Genomic DNA, 21,617 nt, shown 5'->3' on the forward strand with positions numbered 1-21,617 from the left:
TTATTTAATATTTAATTACGACTTTTTTTTTGTCAGATTGGAATATTCCAGTGGCGAGAGTCTTGATTTTTTGATTTCACAGACTCCAGAGGCAGAATAACAGTGAGACAGAAAACTTTCCAGAATGAAAACAATAACAGTGATGCGACTTCTGACAATGGTCCCTTTACTTAACTTCATGTAAGAAATAGTTGCGATGCATAAGCTCTAGTTACATACAGTATTACACTGATAAGCTGAAATCTCAGGCCTTCTCCTTTTAATTTCCAAACTCAGACTTACAACACACAACTGTTTGGGTGTGACATCATCGTCGTATATAAAGTATCCTTATCTTCTTTTGTTTATCGTCATTGTTTATTCAACCTGGGGTTCAGGCAGAGAGATTCATTTAGTAGACACTCATGGTGTCATTCTGTTGTTTTTTATGTTGTAGACTATGAACACTCCAACCTCCCATGGAGTTACCACAACCATAAGAGTTTTGCTGCTGCCTCAGTGACTTTGATCAGTTCAAATAAGGCTGCGCTCAGTGCATCATCAAAGTATTTCAGGGATTTTATTGTCCACTTCTTTCATCATCCTCAGTGCATGCAAAAAAGTGGTATTTCTGATGTTAAACAAAGTGAAGTAAATCATGTTTGACAACATCTGTCATGGGTGGGGCGTTATTAATAGCACTAAATAACGATGCATTGTCTTTTTTAGGATTATCTTTTCAGTTAATGATGCAGTGTGTCTCTTTTATGAGAAACACATGTGAAGTGATATACAAGACACAACACAGAGGGGTGAAGAGTAAGAACATCTGTAAGTCTGTCAGTGGGAGGACACTGTGAACAAAAGGGGAATTACATCAACCCTCGTCAGTGGGAGGTAATGTTCAACAACATCCTTTGTGGCTCTGGGTTAGTGTTGTCACATCTGTGAACGTAAATCTTTGCTGATGCTGTAACGGTTATGTTCACCTGAGCATATTTATAACAGCCATTAGAGTACAAATGCAATCACAGGGTTTTTAAAAGACATGAAAAAACAATGACAACAAGTGACAAACAGCCAGGATCATCAGCTCGATCATGAATTACAATAATAAATTCATTATAAAATAAAATACTGCAGGAATATTTCTAAATGAATTGGACAGAGGATGCTCTCACAGGTCTTGTGTACACCAGTGAGAGCAGATGTGAGAGATGTTGTTTCTCCAGATCAATTTGACACAGCTGCTGAGACAATTCCTAAAAATAAAGAAAAGGCAGAAGTGGTCCGTCAGGCTTTCAAAGACAACTGTCTTGTGCTGTGTTTAAAAGCTCAAACTAGCTGTGTGTAGTACCATCATCATCATCATTCCCCTCTGACATCTGAGAAAAGCAACGTATTATCATCACTGCATTAGAGAGTGGGACACGTATCTTCAATACTTACTTACAGTACTGTATGTATGGACCGCAGAGACATTTACACAAATGTAAATGTTACTACCCTGAATAAAAAGACTGGGTACAGTTCTAAGACAGTGGTCTGTGAGAGAGGCTGAAGTGGATTTTAGTTGAATACTTCAAGACTTGTGCAGGATATTTAGGATATTGTTGCAACATCTCTTTACCATTCACTATTCACCATTTTAGACTATAATAGACTGTATTATTGACACTATCATTACAAAGTTAGACTATTAGTGAACTTACATCATGGGTTAATCTAATGTCTTTGAATAGCAAAAGCAGCAGGTTATTCAGCATTCAAACATCTGATGAGAAACAAGCTCACCATGTGATGCTCAAATGTCCCAAACACCCAGGATCAATGTCCTCGGAATGTTCAGCACATATATGAGCACATGTCTGTCTGTTTCTAACACACACACACACACACACACACACACACACACACACACACACACACACACGCACGCACGCACGCACAAACACACACACACTGACCACTCTCTTGTGAAAGTATAGATTTTGTATGAATTTTACATTTGAATGCTGAAAAGAAACTGTAACAGTTTTCAGAAGTGAGCAGATCTTTTCAATTACCGTATTATCAAGAGTGATGGTGACTTTTTTCATTTATTATGAGATGATACTGAGTCACAGCATGTATTAAATACAATTATGTAGAAACAAGATTCTGAGACATGTTATTTCCATCTCCCACATTCTTCAGATGAAATAAAAAAAGGAGGGGGGGGGGGGGGTTCACTCTCATTCAAGAGAAATGCATAAAAACAAGAGGACAAAAGCATGGTTACTTGCCCCAATGCTTTGACTGGCAGCAGACACAGTAACAGTCATATCACAGCACGTGGTGAAATGGATGCAAGTGCTCAGATATCGATCATTTGACAGTAACAGCAACAATTACAATGACAAACACGGGAAAAGCAACATAAAACATGGCTACCTGTTAATACTGTTTTAGAGCCCATGCATTACAACTAAGGCTACAAATGTAAATCATTTTTCATCATGTGACGTATAAAGGGCTGTCCAGTAGAAGAGGGGAAGTGTGAGGGGGAGCACTGGCATCAGGTGAGAAGTTATATCTGACAAATCTGAAGATATGAGAATGAAGATGTCGTCATGCAGAGTGAAATTCAGTGGTGGAGTGGGGCTGTGATCACACAGTTTGTGTGTGTGACACCGTGTTTGCCACCAAAACTGACTGATCAGGGACGGATTATGATTCATTAGGCTTTGATTTCCTTGCAGTTGCTGTCATCTTCCCCCTCCCTGAGGCCCCTGCTCAGGGCCTGGCCCTGATAAACTCCAGAACAGCATAATTCATTTCTTGCTTCTCCAGTCCTGCCATAGAGCCCACAGGTTGATAATCCCCGTCTTCTCCCTGCAGATAGAAGGAGCAGTCAGTGGCACAGATTACTGGCACGCTGACAGTGACACCTTACATGACAGAACACCTTAATGGTATAGGCACCATTAAGGAAAGCTGTTACTGGTTGCTAGTTGTTGACATACTGATAAGAGGACTGAGATGTTTCCTGTTAGTTTGGCAGTTTGCGTTAGCAATGAGGCGGCCATGCAGAAGGTACTTATGGAAGCAAATGGCAGTGTACGGAGCACAGAAGCAGATATGCCAGGAGAAGCCTTGCTAAGGCTTGTGCTTTTAATTGCAACTCTTAATGGTGGCTTTAGGTACCTTACCGTAGTCTCCTCTAGAATGGAGTTAAACTTTGAGCCCAACAGCTCTGTCTTAAGCTGTGCAAGAGTTAGGGGAGAGAAAAAGAGACAGAAAATGCAGAGAAGCAATGAAAGCAAGAGAAAACAGTGTCTGGAAATGTTATGTTAGAGCTAGACTGCTTATGGGCGAGATTCCTTTCATGATCTAATTTTCAGAGGTTGAAACGGGGTCTCATAGTTTATCATTGCACAAAAAAACAACCCCCGAACCATCTAAGAATGGTAATTCAACCCAACCTCCATTAATTAATTAATCATAATCAATGACATCGGCATGTCTCACCACTTTCTTCCTCAGATTTTGTTTGTCCTTCTTGACTGCGCTGTAGGACAAAGCTGGGTTCTCCAGGACCACTTCCTGTCTAGGGTTGCCATTCTCTCTGGGGGACGGAGTCACATAATCAGACTCGGTCATGCCAAGCCTGGGCATCCATTTTAAAACAACAAGCTGTGTATGGTAACGCTCTGGGCCCATTGTGGCTGTGAGTGACATGGTTATTTAATGAGTTTAGTTGCTGAGCTCACGCCCTCTTCGAGGGGGATTTGGAGGAGGAAGCTTGCAAATTTGGGAGTTCAAATTCACATTGATGCAAAAATAAAGAACCCTTGTTAAGAAAGCATCCCTATGTTGTATTTAGCAAAGCAGGTCAAGGATACAGCAGCTGAATCAGTGGCAGGGAATTGTGCCTGCAAAATATTAGATTAGTCCAGCGAGCTAACCCACTCCAAAAGGCAACCTATGTAGACCTCCAAGGATTTCCAAGGGTTGTCATGGAGATCAACTGAAATGATTTTGAAGAAAAGGTTCTCCCATCGACATCCATCCCACATACACTCCTGTCCAATGAGCACCAATGTGTTTTAGAATGGATGACTAGGCTCACGTGTTTCCTTGGATATCAGAAAATACTAACTTCTGCCTCATACTGGCCTTTATGTTAGTTTGATAATGTTACTTACTTCTTGTTGTTCTGACCAACATATCTCACTGCTGCAATGATGAAGGCTATGACTGCCACTCCTCCAATAGTGCCAACAATAACTGCCATCATGTACTTTTCTGTAAACAAAGGCAATCATAAGGAGAAAAAACAGTCATATTATCAATGAGCAAAGGAGAAGAAAAGAAATGTAGTCATTGTTCAAGGTGTCGGCGAAATCTGCGCTCGTAGACATGCGTCATCTTTCAGACATGTTGGTACTCACCAATATTTAGTACTCAAGAAATTTGAGCAATAATAATAGAATAATATTAAATAGAATAATAGTAGATGCTTTACAGTGGCGGACGCTGGTCTTTGAAGCAGGGGAAGCTCATTTCAGGCTCAGTTATTTATACATACATTCTTAAATAAACATAATAATTTTGTTTTTATATACAGTGTATATGTACAAATGAAAATGGCCGATATCGCCGATAATAACAATAACACACAACAACAAGCAGCTGTTTGTTAACAGACTTCATCACAAAATCCACACAGAACTGAGGCAGAAAAGGTTCCGTTGTCATGTGTCAATCAAAAACAGGTTCCGCCTTGACTGGGCCAATCCAGAGTGTGAATCTTCTTTCTCTTAAGCCATTCACTGGTAGTTTTGCTGGAATGCTTGGGGTTGTTGTCTAGTTGCACAACTCATTTCTGTCTCAGCTTCAACTCCCTGACTGATGGCAAGAGATTCTGGACAAGAATTTGTTCCCTGGATAACGTGGAGTTGTCCAAGTCTAAGGCCCAGACCTTAGACCACCACCATGTTCACTATTGGGAGCGGGTTCTTTTCTTGATATGTAGTGTTGACTTTTCTCCAAACATGGCGTCTGTGATTGTGGACTTTCAGAAGGCCTCTGGTTCGTCCAAAGTGCTCTCTGGCAAAATTCAAACTGGCAGAGACTTTCTTCTAGCAACTCTAGCAACATAAATGCCATGTCTTTTCATTTTTCGCCTGATGTAGACACATATGCTGCCAAAGAGGTCTGCAATTCTCTGGAGGTGATGTGTGGGTTGACGTTCTTGGTGAAGGTTTTGGGCAGAGTTGTGGTGATGCTGAGCGGAATCTGGAATCTTTTGGAGATGGTCACCAGTCTATCACATGGAGCGAGTCGCCTTTCAACTGGAAGGTCCACTAACCTACAAATGTGTCCTTGGGCAAGACATTTAACCCCATGTTGCTCCTGGCGAACCAGGTTTATTCCCATCGTGCCTATCATTTATTTATTTTGACCATTGTCAGCCACAGTGTGCAAAGGCACAACACTAGAACTGGCACTAGACACTAGAACTGGCACTAGACACTAGAACTGGCATCGTGCACAATCACACACAGCAAATGAAAATCAAATAACTGCATTATTTCTCTTTTAACCACAGACACATCAGTAAGGTCTGGTTCCATTGAGGACAGCTTCAGTCTCAGGTCAGGCTCAGCATCCATCCTGCTCCTGTGTCTGGTCTTCATCTCTGCCAGTGCAGAGAAGCCTTTTTCGTGTATGCCAGCTGATGAGCCACACGGTGTCATTAAAATGTCAAATAAATACAGGGAAGATATGGAGTCATATGAAAGCAGTTATGAGAATAATGACGTTCAGTCAGAGATTTCTTCTGTTTTTTTCTCTCCGCTGTCCAGTGTTTGCTCTGTTGAGTTTCTCTTCTCTCTATAATATTCTAAAGGTTTGTGCCTTACTATCTACAGAGATGAGATGATGTACGTTAAGAATCTTCAGATAATGTCAGTCTACGATATTAATATACTTCAATCATGTGTATTTACTTATAAATATATTCAACTTTCCCACTTGCTGCCCAAATCCTTTCATGAATTCTTTACAGTTAACTCTCAGGTCCATTCTTATAACACCAGACAGACTGATAAACTTCATCCCCCTTTTTGCCGCACTACTCATACTCAGTTTTCTTTTGCTCACAGAGGCTCCATACTTTGGAATTCCCATCTTCATGTTGTTAAATTATCTTCATCCCTCAATACTTTTAAGTTAAGACTGAAAGCTTACCTGTTAAATCAAAGTTCCTAATAGTTTTTTTTCCAGTATATTTCCAGTATATTTGTCATTGGATCATTATCTCTTTACATGCTTATACACTCAGTTAAATACAATCATTTTATATTTATACATACCCATGTTTTTATTTCTGACTTCTTTGAGTGTCTGCTATAAAATGGCACTTGTATTGCTTCCTTTTTTGTTGTTATTTGTTGTTGCTTTCTCCTATTGTTGTTGTTGTTGATTTATCCTTTGAATGTGTATATTTCTTGGGGAGGTGCTTCTTATAAGCCCATGTAGGGTTTTTTAACCTCTCCTGCACTTACTATTCTTCTTTATTTTCTGTTTTTTGTATTGTCGTTTTTTTATGGTGCAAATAAATAAATACAAATACAAATACAAAATACGTTGGCGAAAAGTAAATTGAACTGTATTGAATTGAAGTTGCGGATGTTTTTCCTACTTCAGTCCAAAAACATGCAAAATGGGGATTAGGTAACTTTTTAACACAGGTAATTAATTATTTAAATTTTTAATTATTCATTTTTAATTTTCAACTAGTGTGCTCTTTAAAAAAACCTGGTACTTCTGAGTCTGATATGGAGCAACTGTAACAAAACAATTTCCTTTGGGATAATAAAAGTATTCTGATACTGATTCTGATGCGGATCAATACACAATATATAGGTTTCATTTAAAATATCATTGTAATAAAGTCATTCAGTGAAAGGCTCAGGACAGAAACAAAGAAACGAGTTTTGGTTTCTACTCACTCTCCTGCTGAAGTTCCAGAAGGACGCTTTCTCGCCCGTACATGTTGAAGATGCTACAGTGGACGTTGACAGCAGGGCCGCCGCTGTCAGCTCGCTCTCCCTTCTCCCGTAATTTGATCATGCCTGTGGAGGTGTATCCATCTATATGTGTGTAGAAGTTGTAGCGTCTGTCTGATTCGTTGATGGTAATGTTGAGGTCAGGCAGGTAGAACTCGATGGTGGGCTCAGGATTTCCTGTGGCCATGCAGACACACTGGACACCCTCTCTGATCACTGTACACTTGGACTCCTCCAGAAGAACTGGGGCGTCTGTTGAAGGAGGAAACAGAGTTAAAGTGATAGTTCAGGTTTTTTAGACTTTATTGATCCCACAACGGGGAAATTCAGTTGATATGACAGACGTGACAAAGTGGTGTCACATAGTGTCACATAGGAACCAGGCTGAGACATGGACAGACGCTCTCATTCAAAAATATGACACCTGTCTCAGGGGCCATGAAGGTGCAGTGTCTTTTGCATTCATACAACATATCCTTTACTATGGAAATGCATGTCAGACACATGAGAGTGACATGGTAACATCTGGCGTATTTCCACTGGCTCCCATTACTCGCCTCGCCTTCACCACGGCATTGTTTAAGTAACGTTTCCACAAGCACCACTATTCGAGGCGAGGCGATTAGAGCCGGTTACGACACACCTGGCCAAAGAAAGGGGTCAAAGTGTCTTTGTCACATTTGAAATAAACTCTGAACTCCTGAAGGTTCTGAAGGTTCTGAATTTATTCAGTGATGTTGGTCATATCAGCAGCTTCCAGGGTTTGGTCACTTTGTGACAATGGACACAAGAATCAAACACGTAAAAACATCTCTTTTCTTCATAGGTTTTTCATGTTTTTTAGAGATGTATATGAAAGGGTCTTTAGGGGCTGTGAACAGCTCAGAGCACCATGTCAAAACATCTTGTTTTCTGAGCTACAATAATAAATAATAGAATAATATATATTATTATGGAGTGGCTCAGTGGTTAAGAACTGTGTGCAAAAGACTTCATGGTCACAAGTTCAACTCCACTCCTGGCAGGTTGTACTCAATTCCCTTGTAAGTTGCTTTGGATAATGTAATGTAATTATTATTAATAATGGGATAATAGGGGGCATTATGAAATATGGAGATGATGTTTGGTGCATTCATACACAAATAGTTGTATACAGAGTAGTAATACAGAACAGAACATTGCAGCACTCACATTCAACAGTGATGTTAAAGGAGCTGCTGGCTCGACCGTGCTCGTTCTCTGCCAGGCAGCGGTACTGTCCGTCCCCCTGCGGCGTGATATCGATGATCTGCAGCACGGACAGCTCATCAGCAGTGATGGTGCCTATCAGCTCCCCATCTTTCAGCCAGGTGAGGGTTGGGGCAGGGCTGCCTTGGGTGCTGCAGTGCAGGGCGAGTGTGGTGCCCTCTAGTACTGTCATAGAGTTGTTTACCACGGGCTCGCGAGGAGGATCTGCGTCAACAGAGGCAAACAAATGAAATCATCCATCGTTATTAGTTAGTATACTCATGTCTTTTTGATCATGCTTCATGAACTCAGCGCCCTGAACAACCCAAGCTCTTTCTATTAAAGTTGTGATAGGTGATGAGGTGATGAGGTGATGTGCTGTGACATAGAATCAGGTTGAATCATTGACCTGGATAATGAGACTTGTATAGATTACCTTTTACCGTTTACCTTTCAGCAACACAACACTGACACCGTTCACTTTATTAGGAACACTACCCTGATTCTGTCTCAGAGACTTACACTTGACAGCCAGATAAAGGGAAGTGTTCATCATGCCGAAGCCGTTGTTGCCCACGCAGGTGTAGAGTCCTTCTTGTGCAGGCATCACATCATCCAGGGAGAGTGAGATGTTGGATGCCTCGTCCCATATCAGCTCCTGGTCACCGAACATCCATGAGATTCTAGAATGAGGGTTACTCTCCACCTCACAGTGCAGCACCACAGAGCTGCCCTCCATCACCTCTGAGGACACGTTGACCCACACAGAGCGTGGAGCGTCTGGAGGCACAAAACACAAAACACGTCAGCTTCTTTAACGAGTGCCTCGTCTCTGCTGAAACATCAGCATTTATCAAAATATGACAACGTATTCTTGAGTTTGGTGTGTTGGAATGTTGCAGTTGACATTATTGATCGTGTTAGTCCTAACTGCGCTTTATTGATTTTCTTGTCTATTTATTTTTATCCTATACACCTTCTCCTTATTTTGGTCTGCTTGAAATTCAACTACTCATAATTTTTGTAAATATGAAATATTCAGCACCCTGATTTTGTTGTACGCTTGCCTTCTGCACTTTAGCTAAGTTAGTTTGGGAAAGTTGTGGACAAGCTTTTAACAGACATTACCCAGCATTCCCACAACAAAGTGCAAGGAAACTTTAATTACCAGGAACTCTTTTTAAGGACATTAAAGGTCTCTGCAGATTATTGTTAAAATGAGCGGTTACACTGAAGTACATCACGCAGGGACATTTTGATGGCAACATATTCTACCTGATACTTCCTTTTAGATCCAGGTTCCTGCAGTGGAAACGTATGTTGTTCCTGGTCGGTACTGATGTTCTGGTAGTTGGGACAAGCCGAGACTGTTGCCACTGTGTGGCATGTGTGTGTGTGTGTGTGTGTGTGTGTGTGTGTGTGTCTGGTTTGATGTGATGATGATTGTCAATGTTAATATTTTCACTCCAGCATATTAAAAATTATAACAATAAAAATTGAACATTTTATGAAGAAACTATGAGACTTTAAACATTTTGCTAGCAGGGGATTGTATTGTTCTCTTGTTTGTTGATGATCATTTCAATTTACATCACTTTTACACATGTGTTTATATAAATGAAGTCGGATTGATTGATTGAACTGCACTGTAATCTATAGTATGATGTGCTTCTGTTGTGTTTTTTTACTTACACTTGATGTCTAGAGAGATGAGCCTCTCATAGACCAGTGTGGTGTTAGGGTAGAAGACCCTGCAGCCCAGCAGCTGTCCATTGTGCATTGGTCTGGGTGTGAAGGTGAGTGTGCTGGAGAGCACCGCCGTGTTGCTGTCTTCCTGGTAGTCAGTAGAGAGCTCCGGGTCAGGCAGGTAGTCCGTGTACATCCACTGGATCTCAGGCGTCATGTCAGGGCAATTGTCAGGAGCATAACACGTCAACTCAAGACTCTCATCACTGACGATCTCCTCTGGAACGTCGATGTTGGGCTGATCTAGTGAACAGCAAGAGAAAGCTCAGGTTAGTAAAGAGGCATTTTAGTTTTTATACACAGATAAATCCTTTTATAAAAGTGCAAACGGCAACATAAAGTAAATACTAACGTACACAGCCATATGTATTTTATATGAAATCAACTTCACATTGACCTGTCAAAGTAAACTAACCTGGTAATAAATGATTATATGTATGATGGATAAACCGTTGCTTATTTGATCTACAACATGGTTTCAGTATTTATTTAATGATTCTCGCTCATCACTACATTTCATGCCATTGTGATCATTTATCCTACCAAGAACTCTGAGCTCAGAGAAGTCTGGATATGTATACATGTTGGCTCCACCGAGGTCAGCACGGAAATAGTATCTTCCTGAGTGCTCTGGGCCGATGTTGTTGATCAGCAGAGTGCAGTTCCTCTGGTGCAGGTCACCCAGCAGCTTGGTGCGGCCCTTATAGCTCTCGTGTACAATGTCTGTGCGTGTCTTAAACACTACTGGAGGGAAGAGTTGAGGATAGGGTTGGCCAAAGTACCAGATACCGTGAATACCACGGTATGGCCTGATGCCAGACGGATACATGAAGGTGCACGGGATGACCACGCAGGAGTTTGTCATGGCCGAGATGTCACGAGGGACCCAGACGTTCCACTGGCAACTGGCATCTGAGGGAAGATCGGAGCGTGAAGATCAGACCGTGACGTGTGATTACAACAACTCTCTTTAGACGTTTTCATCAGGAAACGTATCAACTGTGATGAAGTCGAGTGATTTGTTTTGTTTCGTTTACCATTGATGATCAACAGCAGTGTTAAGAGCAGCTCCAAACACCACATGGTATCTGCTCGGTGCGAGACCATAGACCTCTGGAACAGGTGGTATTCTGTCAGTGAGTACATGCATCACAAACATGTGACTGGACTCTTACAGAACATTCATGCTTATATGAACGTATGATGTGAATATGAAGTCAATATGTCCTCAAATGTCCTTCTGTCTAAGAGTCACAGAGGAAAATGTCCTCTCTAAAACACACTGTATTATGAATGAAAATCACATGATCATTTTCTTTTTCAATTTACCCACAAATCAGTTTTTTGTGCAAGCATTTTAAATCTCAAAAATCCTTGTATCACTGTTTATTTACAAACCCCATTTCCAGAAAAGTAAAGACTGATATACAAACTAAAGCCTTTGATTTGTTAATTGTTACTTGAACCTTTATTTAACAGATGTAATAGTATTTGTTAGATATTAATGTCTTCAACAGACATAAAAACTTTAGTGAACTTTTATCACATCACCATTTATTTTGATCATACTTTTTGAGTCGTTTTGGAATTATAGATAATTATTATACTTAAATGTAAGAGACAGATCTGGACTGCACACACTCATGTTGTGAGTCACGCACAATGAATGGAGTTGTTAGGGAAAGTCTTTGTCTTGATGGGAGCATGACATGAGTACCGACTGTCTTCCATACCATTACACGTGCTGCTTATTTTTATTGTTCTCTTTTTTATCTTTGTCACATTTAATCAAATAAAAACTTTAATCAAATAAAAAATGACTTTATTCCAATAAACTCTAAGTGTCACCGTAAATTGTCACCTTAAAATGCTGTCGGTAAAACGAAACAAGGGCTGTGCAGGGCAGTTTGTCAGCAGCTCCACTAGAGGGTGTTCTCTCACACCCAGGCAGGTTGGAAACCTTTGTCTCTGTAAAGAAAAAAAAAGTGAAATCATCATCATCATCATCATCATCATCATCATCATCATCATCATCATCATCAAGCAGTGACATCAGCGGTGTGTCCACACAGAGAGGACACATATAAGACACATGTATAGCCATGGACAATAAAGTCACACAGAAGCAGGTGCTACCTTGACAGAGGGAAAGTAAGGTGAATGTCAGTATCACTGGGTCTTAAACACAATTTAAATAATGTTGTCACGGCTGAGGAAATTTAGAAAACTAAAAAAACTCTGATGTGGCTGCAATCGGTCTATGAATGCAAGGAAGAGCCTGAGTCTGTCAGTGTCAACGTTCAGTGACTCTTTCAGAGTTATTCCAACAGCACATTGAGTAGAAAGAGTTCATTTAACACCAATTCTGATAAGGACCAAATTCACTCGCACACAGTGTTAAATGAACTCTTTAAGTGTTGATTTAACGCTGCAATATTTACTGTGTACTGCACGTCCTGACAGACAGATCCCTCCTCTCTGGCTCTTCCTCAGTTTTCTCCCATTTTTCCAGGGTTTTTGTGGAGTTTTTCCTCATTCAATGTGAGGGTCTAAGGATAGAGGGTCTAAGGATAGAGGGTCTAAGGATAGAGGGTACCAGCTGCTGTACAGACTGTAAAGCCCTTTGAGGCAAATTGTCTTTTTGATGTTGGGCTATAGAAATAAAATTGACTTGTCTTGACACACAGACCAATCAAAAATAATGACTAGCATCTGGCGCCCTCTGTTGGCCATAATGCCAAGTGCAGGCAAGTGCGGAAGCACACACACACACACACACACACACCAAAAACAATACTTCACTCCACAGAGTGATAATAACAAAGTGAACTTCATTATCAAAGTAAGATTTCTGCCGTGCAGTCTGGTGCAGAACCATCATTCTCTAATTCTCCATGTTTCACTCATCAGTCAATACATAGTAACTGTGTTGCTGTTGATAACTACGTTAGATGATAAGGAAGAAAAACAAAAAGACAGTGAAGGTCTGAGGTTTGGTCCTTTTTGCCTGGATCACCTGCTTTAAGGAGAGGACACACAGATTACACACCGAGTAAATGAATCACATTTTTTTCCAGCCATTTGCTCAGAATGTATGTGCGTATGCTTTTAGTAACATTCATAACTTGCTCTGGTTTGTGTTTTTCCCTTTTAAAGGATTTATTTCAAATTTGAATGTATCTCCATGTCTGAAAGTTGCTTTATTTTTACAGCTGACTCGGGAGAATGATGGTATGAGAGCTGCACAATGGGCTGAAGACAAAGTCGATGATCTAACTTGTGGACATGCTGACACTGGATACCGTGGTTCTGTACCCTGATAGTGTTTTAGTCACCACTGTTGCATCTCCCAGGTACAGAGCTGGGCAACAATGCAAGAACAACAGGTTGTTGCTCATGCACCAGGTGTCCCTGCTCCACCCCGCTGGTGTGGTCTAAGGGAAAGACAGGAGCCTTTACAGCCTGGCTCTGATGGGGAGAGCCCAGGCCCTTTGTGGGATCTACTATAGCAACAGCTCTTAACTTAAAGGGTCACATGTTTGAGATGTCTTGACTCCACACACTGACCAAACTCTCTCTGATATCATGTCAACCTCCAACATCTGCGCTGCAACAAAAGGCTAATAGCAGGGCGAGTGTGCCCGGGCAGTCGTACAGTAGGACAGAACAGATCCGAGCAGCCACACACGGCCACCACCACCACCACTGACCCCAAAGACAATGGCCTCATTGATCGGGCAGACAAATGGCTGCCACAGAGCATGTGTGTGCACACGGCACATGCAAAACACTTACCTCATACCAGCCTCAGCACCAGGCTCCTGCAATCTCACAGTCCTGACGTCTCCTCCTGTTCTCCCTGAGACAACGCTGCTGTTCTGGATTCTAGAGTGGTCAGCTTCTGTGGGAAAGGATAGTGAAGGGAGATAAAAAGAGTAGACAAGGACGAGAGGGCGTTTGTGTGGGTTCTGGTTTACATGTGGGCAGCTCTGAATATGCATTGAGGCATTTCTGGAGCAGTTGTTTGGCCCACTCAGCATTCCTTCCCTCTCTTCCATCATTTGTGTAAGCTGCACCATTTGTCTTCACGCCTTGAACCCTGAGCCGGCTCATTATTCAATCTCAAGACTCAAGACAGCAAATCACCGGCTCAACTATTTCATGCCAGTGATGCCTGCAAACATGAGGGCAACAACAGCACAGCCATGAATATGAGTAAGGTCATGTGTTACATGCAAAGTTTACATTTACATTGAAGCATTTAGCAGACGCTTTTATCCAAAGCGACTTACAAGAGAGGAATAAGCTACATAGAAGACAAATTACTTAAACTTAAGGGTCTATATCACATCAATAGACACAATAAAGTGTGTAAATGTAAAGACACCACTTTCATTGAAAAGGGTTGATGTTTCTGTCATGTGTATATTCAATGTTCTCTCTGCAGAGGAATGTCTGTAGGCGAGGAACACAGCATACCAAGCATATGTCTCGTCAGAGGTCCACCTAGTTTACATACGCGAGACACAAAGACAACTTGTCCCACCAAAGGGAACTTTTTTCCATCCTCATTGTTACATGTAGGGTGAGTCACTGTATCCAAAAGCCATTTGGACATCATCCAAGTGATGGCACTATCATGAAGCCATGGAAAAGCTCGAGGGAATCGCTCTATAAACTAGCTGGAGATAAGTGGAGATAGATATATATATATATATATGTATATATATATACATATATATATATATATATGTATGTATATGTATCATAAGTACGCTAGTATAAGTGTATAAGACAAACCAGCCAGAGCATGACTTTTACATTTTGAAAAGGAAGTTTACTACACAAATGACGAAGAACATCCTTTCTGCTGAACTTTAACCCAGAGGTGACCTGTGGCATAGGCAGCATCGGGCAAATGTTAGCAGCACTATCCATCCAGGGGCACATTCGTTTCTAGCAACTATAATAATCAGAATCATACTTTCAAATAATCTCCACCTCTCCTCTGTCCCCCATTATTCCTTTGACCACAGCCGGTCGAGGCAGCTGCTGCACGTGTTTGAGTTTGCTTCTGTCAGAGATTTCTTCTTCAGTTAAAAGATGCCGAGTGTTTCCTACTGTTTGCTCATCGTGTGAATTGTTGGCTTTCTCTTCTCTCAATAATATTGTATGGTTTTTGCCTCACTATGCACACTGCCTTGAGATAATATACGTTGTGATTTGGTGCTCTACAAATAAAACTGAATTGAATTCATGTCTGAGGTTGGTGTCCTACCATGGTTTGCTAATCAATAAATATCTAGTTTTAACGTCAGTTAATGTTACTGCAGGTGAGCTGTGATGGAAACTAGTAACGTAGGTTACTAGTCCCACCTTACATTCCTCAGGGAAACTCATAAAGGTGACTTCTATTTCACATCTGGTTAACGTTTGCCCTGCTAGTAATAGTCACCCCTTTATAAATCATAGTTGTAAGCCAAGGTGTCTGAAGTGTGTTTATAGTGTTAATCTTTAGATAAGTGTTAAAGTGCACGTCATTCATTTTAAAGTTAATATTCCATAATCTTGATTAAATAAGACTTTATTCATCCCATATATATATATATATATATATATATATATACATACATACATAGTTATTATTGCAATTATGCAGTTATTTAAATCCTACTTGTAATTTGTCTGGTTTCTTTAATATCTTATTTTGTGCAGTGCCTTATTTACATTATATTGATCATTTATTTCATGTCACTTGTTTACAGTTTTTATTTTGCGGTTAGATAAGTCTAATATTTTGTGGAGGCTATTAATATTGTATTTCAATTTCGTTGTACTCTAATTTATTTTACTTCTTCTTAACTGTTTTAATTGGATTAAAATGAATGAAAACAAATGGAAGATTTCAAAGATAAAGCTATTCAGTCTCTTAGGTGACGTGATGTCAATTTGCAGTGGAATTTATTAAAATTTGTAAAAAATAAAATAAAATGAAGTGGTGTAACCAGAAACAAATCAGAAGACAAAAATGGACTTCTTTGTTCTAAAAGTGCCAGACTTAGTGGTGATAAGGACTCACCAAAGGGTTTCATTTGACACGTCAGACTTAAATGTAGAAAAAGTATAATGTAAATGCAGAGCAGAGCTGTGCAGGAAGTCAGGTCCATGTATCAAACTAGTGTTCACTGATACTGCAGTTGGTATATTGTATAATTATAATGATAAGAATAATAATTAAAACCGAGTTACCTGCAGTAATGTAGACACTTAGTTCTGTCGTAGTTCCATGACAGAACTTGCTTTTGGCCCGTGGCCTACAATCAGGGAAGAAATCATCTGATCTTTCATTGATTATCTAATGTAATCAAACCCCACCATCATCATCATCATCATCATCAGTGATGCTACACCATGCTTCAGGGATTCAGCTCTGCTAAATGAGGCCATTACACCTTGTATGAGTCACTTTATATCATTGAATCGCTCACACAAGACGTCGACTGTGCCAAGAACAACATTTTCATTGTGAATCTTGTCTGTGGCTGATGATGCACAAGAGCTTTGCCTTTGCTACTGGACAGAGGAGTGGGAAAGAATGGGAATGTTGTAAGCCCGAACGTTGCCCTTTGCACGAGGGAGGAACTGAAGGAATTGTTTTTCCAGAGCAGGCCTGCTCACAGCTTGCACTGCAGGCTGTTTGCCTGCAGTGCCTGTTGTTTCACCACAAGCTACAAGGCCCTCACAATACTGCGAAGAGCAGATGGTCTTACAACATGACATCTCCCAGTGCTACACACGGTGTGTGCTGGGCTGTGATGGCTCCAGTGCAACACACATTTAAACATATGCCAATATCTGAGCAGTCAGATTCAGACTATACCAACACACACACACACACACACACACACACAGTGGTTCCTTCTCTGTTCTATCAATGTTTTTTTTGAACTAACAGTTTCTCCATCTTGTTATCTTAGGTCTTCTGAGGTAACTGTGATTTGTGTTATTCTCCACATCCATAGGTGTGAGCCCCACGCCGCAGTGCTTATACTGGTCCACAGTGTGAAGTGAGCAGAGCAGAGAACAGCAGAGTGAAATTCAGTTGGCTGATCATCAACATGACAAAACACAAAACATGCCAAGCACCAACTGCTTCTCCACCTGCCAGGTCCCAGTGACTCTGGCAGGTCCCAGTGAACTGTGCACATGGTAAACCACAGGCCTCCGCGCTCATGAGAGTGTTTCCCTTCTGAATGACCACAAACAGAGCCATCACCTGTTCAGCTACACACACACACACACACACACACACACACACACACACACACACACACACACACACACACACACACACACACACACACACACACACACACACACACACACACACACACACACAAAGTGAAGACAGTAGGTACACCACTGATCTTCCATCATCACCATCCTCATCTGATTTTAGTGAAATTGGAATATTAAACTGAAATAACTGGTCTGATTATTGTCATTCTTTGAAGCATCTATCTATCTCTCTATCTCTCTATCTATCTCTCTATCTATCTCTCTACAGGATAAACAGTATAATGGAAGAAAGGAATCTCAGGTCCTAGTTAGTGAAAAAGACAAAAGCCCCTCACCTGTGTAGGTGGTTGTGTCCGAGCCGCGGTCGCTCACCACCTGAGCGTTCCCTCTGACAATCACACACAAAGCATCACACGAGAACTCTTGCCACTCTCTGTACCAACCCCCACTGGTGGAGAATAAACCACCCTCCCGACTGCTGCCACCATCATCACCATCACATTATCCCTCCCATATGAAAATCAGTCTATCAGTGTAGCAGCATTGTCCTAAGACTCCGCCCAGAGGCACAGCCATTCATTAATACACATGGGGGTCACAAAGGGCCACACTGTTCGCCCTCGCTCTAACAAATACGGGTGAGGCTTTGAGCTCTGAGGCATCTCCATCAGCACCTCCGGGTTGGTTTCTGCCGGATGGAACAGAACAGAACATATTTGAACATTTTGAACTGATGGAGTTCACATCCACATCCTTTTTGTTTGTTTGTGTTTGAGGGTCGTGTCAAAAACACAGGGAGAGTTTGGTGATGAGGAGGATGAGGATGATGAGAAGGCTAACGAAATGTCTGTGTGAATGAGTGTATGTATCACATGCAAGTTGTGACCTCTGGGATTGACTGCGACCTTCATGAAGGATGAAGTGGTGAACAATGAATGAACGTGCTAAACTTCAGTACCTGAGAAGGACTTGTGTGTGAACTGTGCCACCAGTGAATCATCTCACATCTCACATCTTCCTGAGCTTAAGATCATTTCAAAAGCAGAACACTGTTGCAGCAGAGGGAGGTTTGACATGTACAACAGTAAATATGCACCATGGTTCTCATGTGACCACTTTGTCGCCTGTTGCCCTTCAGTCCCTAAAATAATGTAGTAACTTAAATGTCACTTTATGTTCACACTGACAGTAACAGTAACCGGGGCGACAGTAACTCCGTGCTAGAGCGAGTCTTCTTACAACTCAAATAGTAAAACCGTAGTGTGAAGCAGCTTTGAGTCGTCATCTAGACTAGAAAAGTGCTCTATGTACACCCATGAATGTGAATATGATAAGATATTGTAATGTCTGCTGTGGATATATATACTGTACATATTGTTATATATATATATAAAAATATGTAGCAACAGAACGCAGATGTAAACCAGCGTCCTGATGCTCATGATAAACAAGTATTTCATTATTTGTGAAGTCCAAACCAAAATTCAACTTCACGAAGTGCTCCAAGCTCCTCATCTTTATTTAGCTTCAATAATAATTCTCACTTTATCCTCATAATATTACGACTTTATTCTCATAAAACGACTTTATTCTCATAATATTACGAATTTATTTTCATAATATTCCGACTTTATTCTCATATTACGAATTTATTTTCATATTACGACTTTATTCTCATATTACGACTTTATTCTAACGACTTTATTCTCATAATATTACGACTTTATTCTCATAATATTACGAATTTATTTTCATAATATTTCGACTTTATTCTCATAATATTCCGACTTTATTCTTACAACTTTATTCTCATAATATTACGAATTTATTCTTATTACTTTATTCTCATAATATTATGACTTCATTCTCATAATATTACGACAATATTCTCGTAATATTACGAATAATATTACAACTTTTTTCTCAAAAGAAAACCATTTTTTCTTCAGTTTGGCCCTAATACTCCATCCATATGTTAGTTTCACTTCAAAGGGTTACCAAGTGTGAGAAATTAGAAAAAAACACCATCTGCATTCGTATGAATGATATAATATTAATTATTATTATTTTATTGTTTTATGGGATGAAGTTTTCAAATGAAAATATTTTTTTTACACAAAGGAAGTGTGTTCTTACATTCAAAACAATGAAGAGAATAATATTCACATGTTATTGACTGTGTTTTTCACAGTGTACATTATAATTATTATTATTATTATTATTATTATTATTATTATTATTAATAATAATAAACACAGTACAGCTCATAACTCTATAGAAAACACTTGAACCTGCTGTTGGGACATAAAAGCTGTTGGTTCCCTCTGTAAGTTATGATATTGTGAAATCTGATTTAGAAGTTCATCACAATGAAACTGAGTTGTCATTGGTTTGGTTGCTGCTCACTCTGATCTGCACTTCGATGTGTGACAGAAAAAAAGCACGAAACAGATTAAATGTATAAATGTGTGTGAGCTCTTTGCAGGTTTATTAAGACTAGAATGATCATGCTATATGAATACAGACCATTTAGGATTGTAAATATTTAGGCATGTGACAGGAAACTCATCGACTTGACAGCAAAAATTAAAAATTAAAAAATAGATAAAGTTATTGATCCCAGTTATAACATTAGGAGTGTCCACACCATTGTATGGTGCTGTGATGCCTCAAGACTTGTTAACACACCCCCTCCCTGTTCGTGGACACAGGAGCCATTGTCTCCCAAGGCCTTCTGGGACAGAACAGCTCAGCTCAGCTCGAGCCTGTCACCACACAACACTGGGAAGTAGATGAGCACACATAATTGTCTTTTAATCACAACAATCCCTTTTTCTCTGCTCTCACTATTGTCTCTGTTTCTTGTTTGGCATTAGTCTTGCAGTTGTAACTCTTCAACTTGCTGCTACGAGCAATTTGACCAAGCCATGGCAACACTGTGAGCTTTGGCTTCGCAGGGCAGAGGCTTTGGGCCAGTTTAGGCTCATAAATGTATTAAAATGATTAAATCTATCCTATCCTCAATACATGACTTTTCACTGCCACCTCTGACAGAGCTTCGACCACGCCCCGAGCGAGGCAGGATACAAATGGGCCGCGTTTCGTCTCTCCATTGTTGAGGTAGCTGACCGGAGCTGTGGTCATAAGGTGGCCGGTGCCTGTCGTGGTGGTAACCCACTGAGCCTGATGGCACTTTGGCGGGTCGCTGAAGCAAAGATTTGGGCGTGGGAGGAGTTGGGTGAGGCCATGAAAAATGTTTTCTGGACAGTTTTGAGGAGATTCTGGTCCAAAATCTGGCACTTTGGGGGGGGGGGGGGGGGCAAGTGCACCGTCGACACTGTGCACAGTGGGGATTGGGTGCTGCTGACCTCAACTCGAGATCAGAGCCGCTGCTTCCCCGCATTGAGAGGAGCCAGGTGAGGTGGCTCAAGCCCCTGGTTAGGATGCCTCCTGGATGCCTCCCTGGTGAGGTGTTCTGGCTAGAGCTTCAGATCTTTGCCCGAACCCAACGAGACCCGATGGGATTCATTATTATTATTTTACACGGGCCTGGGCCTGGGCCTGGGCCGGGTTCAGGCTTGCACGGTAAATGAGCGGTCAGATGTGAAAGTGGATGCTGAGGAGGCACCGGACACACAGGGCTTTTTAAGAGACTTTCTGAAGCCGGACATTTAAATAATGTCACGCTGTAAACGGGTTCAGGCTTTTAAAAAGCTGTCAATCAAAATGTACTTGTCGGGCTGGGGCCTTGTTGGGCCGAACTTTTATTGGTAAATGAATAATTAGAACATAGACGTGTAGTAAATGATTATTTCAGACAAATTTGTTTGAGGACCCAAAAGACATCTTCCCTGACCCATCTGTGGGACCCAACCCAGTCTTTGGGAATCACTGTATTTGAGTATTGGGCCGACAAACTGGATTTCGTCACATAAGACAAAGTGTGTTCTCGTAACAAACTTTAGAATCCACACAATGTGAACACACGTGCTGCGTCTGCATTACTGCGGCGTAGACGTGGTGCATGGGGAGATGTGGGTGATCCAGGGGGGTTCTGTGTCTGTGCTGGACCGAGACGGGTGAAAGAACAACACACTTAGAATGTATTCATTGTCTGTCAGGAGCCGTAAAGGCCAGTCATTTGCAAAGAGATAAACACATTCAGTCTTTTCTGTTCCACTTACCACATGATTAACTGCATTTACAGGTTTATGTACAATCATCACATCTGCAGGTTATAGGACCTCGCTAATCTAATACTAAACATTTGTTTGAACAATCTTAATTTTTTTTTCTTCGAGGAAATTAAAT

The 21,617-nt window shown here is 40.9% G+C and overlaps 1 protein-coding gene across 3 annotated transcripts; it reads right to left on the reverse strand.

The window, feature by feature from the left end:
• Positions 1–540: 540 nt before the first annotated feature.
• LOC131471426 (myelin-associated glycoprotein-like) lies at positions 541–17,802 on the reverse strand. 3 transcript variants are annotated; one of them, XM_058647972.1, is made up of 13 exons: positions 17,642–17,802; positions 13,803–13,908; positions 11,869–11,975; positions 11,045–11,137; positions 10,551–10,919; positions 9,954–10,250; positions 8,784–9,041; positions 8,226–8,486; positions 6,978–7,286; positions 4,167–4,266; positions 3,490–3,586; positions 3,171–3,224; positions 541–2,853 (listed from the first exon to the last, which is right to left on the reverse strand). In XM_058647972.1, exons 4-13 carry the CDS (start codon positions 11,112–11,114, stop codon positions 2,755–2,757), a joined length of 1,914 nt encoding a protein of 637 aa, XP_058503955.1. In that variant the 5' UTR covers positions 11,115–11,137; positions 11,869–11,975; positions 13,803–13,908; positions 17,642–17,802; the 3' UTR covers positions 541–2,754. The 3 variants fall into 3 exon arrangements, with proteins under 3 accessions (XP_058503955.1, XP_058503956.1, XP_058503957.1); XM_058647973.1 differs by lacking the exon at positions 3,171–3,224 and having other exon boundaries at positions 17,642–17,801; XM_058647974.1 differs by lacking the exons at positions 3,171–3,224; positions 3,490–3,586 and having other exon boundaries at positions 17,642–17,801.
• Between the last annotated feature and the right edge of the window lie 3,815 nt (positions 17,803–21,617).

Source organism: Solea solea, chromosome 13 (assembly GCF_958295425.1).
Source record: "Solea solea chromosome 13, fSolSol10.1, whole genome shotgun sequence".
Lineage (NCBI taxonomy): Eukaryota > Metazoa > Chordata > Actinopteri > Pleuronectiformes > Soleidae > Solea > Solea solea.